The sequence below is a fragment of the Colobus angolensis genome, unplaced genomic scaffold (assembly GCF_000951035.1).
Source record: "Colobus angolensis palliatus isolate OR3802 unplaced genomic scaffold, Cang.pa_1.0 Scaffold280, whole genome shotgun sequence".
Classification (NCBI taxonomy): domain Eukaryota; kingdom Metazoa; phylum Chordata; class Mammalia; order Primates; family Cercopithecidae; genus Colobus; species Colobus angolensis.
The window spans coordinates 1,006,681-1,010,200 of NW_012116044.1; the positions used below are offsets into that span (position 1 = coordinate 1,006,681).

Here is a 3,520-nt window from a genome sequence, read left to right on the forward strand (position 1 = left end):
TATATTTTTATATATTTTATACATATATACAGTAGACATATATATATACTACAAGATGTTTTGGAAAAGATTAAAATGAATAAGATATACTTTCTGTCCTCCATACTTTTAAATTCTTACAATGTAGTTAAGGCACATGCAGCAAAATTACATTGAAATATGTGATATGTACAATAAAACATAAAATTCCCATTGCTATTGAAATGTATAAAAGGAAGAGAATATTTTCAAATATGGGAGAGTACTGGGATCAGAGAAAACTTGATGGAGAGACAAACATTTAAACAAGCACTCAAAGGACGGGATAAATCTTTCTTAAACAAAAACTGGGAGATGTGGGCCAGAGAAAATTCAGGCAGAGAGAATAATATAACATGAATCATGATGTTAAAGCACAGTATTCAGATTTGCCCCATTTAGCTAGAATACAGTTATATAAAAAAAAAAGATGGAAAAATGTTAAATGCCAAGGAGTTTGATTTAGTGGGCTAGCCATTGAATGTTTCTGAACAAGAAGGCAAATGGCGACACTATCAAAGGAACACTTTCAAAGATTAGAGGGCCAAAAAACCTAGGAAACCAGTTAGGAGGTTACTACTATGAAAGTGGTAATGTGTCTTAACTAAGATGATAGCACAATGTAAATTTTTATTTTGCTTGTTATAAAATTGGACAGGGTGAGCTACAGAGATACTTATTTAAGGGCTCTTAAAATGTTGAGAGAGGTAGAAATTGATTAAGGTTAGTAGATTGCCAGTCTCTCCTTACTGTTCTCTGTTTTCCTTCCCAAGCCTAGCCTTAGTGCTCATCTTAAGTTACCTTAGAAAGCACCAAGGCCTAGAGTCTGACAGAGAACTGGAAAAGTTAGAGAATTTTCAACTGAGGTCACAAATAAATATTTGTCAGGACTTTTGTTTTAAGTGACAACAACCCACTTAGACTATATTAACCAAAAGGGGATACTTATTAAAAGGTTATTTTCAGACTACAGTTCAACTTAGGCATGGTTATTTCAGGGAAGAGAAGGAACCAGGTCGATTCAGGAGCCCTTAGGAACTACTAGAACCAAGATCCAAACTGTCACCAAGACTCTTTGTAGCTTGTCTTTGCTTCTTTGCTCCCCTCTTGGCTACTTTTTTTTCTTCTTCTTCTAACTTATAACCTCTTTCTTATACATGGCAAGAAACATCGTGGAGTCTTGTTTCTCCACCCTCAGTCATTAGAGAAGGACCAACCTTTCCTCAAGTCCAGGCAAAATATCTTATTTTTCCAACTTTGACCTTCACCTGGACAATTACATAATTAATTCTGTCTAATGAGCTAAGGTTATGGCAGTTCCTACTATAGCTATAGTATGGTGGATCAGCTTGGGGTCAGGGAGTGAACCTGTAGTTCATAGGGGAAAAAAAATAGGTGCTATACAGAGAAAACAGTAGATGCACACTGTACACATAGAGAAACCAATCCTGTAGTCTGATGTTTCTGACAAGTTTAGCAGTGAAAGACATTAGTTATTGTATGTGGCCATCATCCATTTGCTTTGTAAAGTTACTTCAATTTCTATACTCAGGACTTACCAAAAATGCAACTTCTTTATTTAAACAGAAAGCAGTAGTGCTGGAACCTGGACACTCAATGTATTGTGGAAAATGTGTGGGATTGATGTTCACATGGATCCTAACATCGGCAAAAGGCTTAATGCTCTGGGCAATACTCTTACAACACTGACAGGAGAGGAAGACATAGATGACATTGCTGACTTAAATTCAGTGAACATAGCTGACCTGTCAGATGAGGATGAAGTTGATACTATGTCTCCCACCATCCATACTGTAAGTAAACTCACTGTTAGAATTTTTCAGGATTGGCTTTTACCCTGAGACAGGGATATTTTTTGTTGAGTGTTATTTAGTATATTACAGTTGCTATTTGTGGAGGAAGAGAAGGGAGTGGTGGTTCACTGTGTCTACATTTCATAATATTGTCTTTTAATCGAGTTCTGTACCACATGTTGACTGTCATACAACTTGTACTTTAACCTATAGGTAACATAATATTACAAATGAAGTGAGTAGGGAGTGGGGCAGGGTGGGGAATGGGAATAAATTGCTAACAGGTATGAGGTTTCTGACTGATGAACATATTCCCAACTAAGATTTAAATGATGGTTGTACAACTTTATGAATATACTAAATGGGTGAATTTTATGGTACGTGAGTTATATCTCAATAAAGATGTTCAAGATGAATTTCAAAGCAAAGTGCGTACACAAAATGAAATGATACATTTTAAAAATAGTATTTTCATCTATACTATACATTCTGTAGTTTCAAGTTATTTCATGGCAAAAAGCAACTTATTCTTTGATTTCATTCTGGTATTGATTGTTCAAAATTATTTTCAATATCTTTTAACTTTTGTACCATGAAATAGTTTTGTTCTTGAGGAAGAAATTTTTTTAAATTTAATATTACTGTTTATTACTTAGAGTGCAGATGGAAGTTCAGTAAGTGGAGATGGCCACAAACTCACCTTTGGGCAGCGACTTGTAAATCACCTACTAGGCCTGACACCCCCAAATCAGCGCCATTCTGTTCCTGCAGAGTATCTGTGTGACCCAGAGATGTGGGGCTCCCCTCAGTCTAGCCAGTCCCATTTGAAAGCATGCAGAGCACACTCATGGGGAAACGTAGGTGGCAACTAAATAGATTCCTTATGAAATTGAAGGGATTTAAATCAATGGAGAATTCCAATCTTAATATGGATGGCTTTGATTCTTGCATGCTTTGATTTAAGGTGTTAATTTTGTGATAGTATAGATTTGCTTTGTGACTTGAGGGTGGTATTGACAGATACACTTTTGACTTTTCAGGAAGCCACAGATTATCGAAGACAGGCAGCATCTGCTAGCCAGCCAGGAGAACTTAGAGGAAGAAAAATTATGAAGCGTATAGTGGATATCAGAGAACTGAATGAACAGGCCAAAGTAATAGATGATCTGAAGTATGTATAATGATTTTTAATTTGATATAATGTTCCCTAATTTTAGAATCATAAGATGTTAAAAGTGGAAGAAACTATATTTGGTCTAATACAAACTCTTTAGTTTATCTGTGATATCACCAGGGTCCAGAGTTGTTTAATAATTTGGCCAAGATCATACACTCATTAGTAATAAAGTTAGGCATGAGGCCGGGTGTGGTGGCTGATGCCTGTAATCCCAGCACTTTGGGAGGCCAAGGCAGGTGGGTCATCTGAGGTGAGGAGTTCAAGACCAGCCTGGGTGACATTGTGAAACCCGTCTCTACTGAAAATACAAAAATTAGCTGACTGTGGTGGTGCATGCCTGTAATCCCAGCTACTTGGGAGGCTGAGGCAGGAGAATCACTTGAGCCCGGGAGGAAGAGGTTGCAGTGAGCTGAAATTGCACCATTGCACTCCAGCCTGGGTGACAGAGTGAGACTCCATCTCCAAAAAAATTAGCTGGGCATGGTGGCGCAGGCCTGTAGTCCCAGCTATT

At 37.4% G+C, this 3,520-nt stretch overlaps 1 protein-coding gene across 1 annotated transcript in view; it reads left to right on the forward strand.

Moving 5' to 3' along the window:
• Positions 1-3,520, forward strand: part of KIAA1109 (KIAA1109 ortholog) — a 194,850-nt gene that overhangs the window by 146,609 nt on the left and 44,721 nt on the right. The window contains exons 59-60 of the mRNA XM_011948638.1: positions 1,606-1,832; positions 2,873-3,003. Of these exons, the coding sequence (XP_011804028.1) occupies positions 1,606-1,832; positions 2,873-3,003 (358 nt within the window). The remainder of the gene's footprint in view (positions 1-1,605; positions 1,833-2,872; positions 3,004-3,520) is intronic.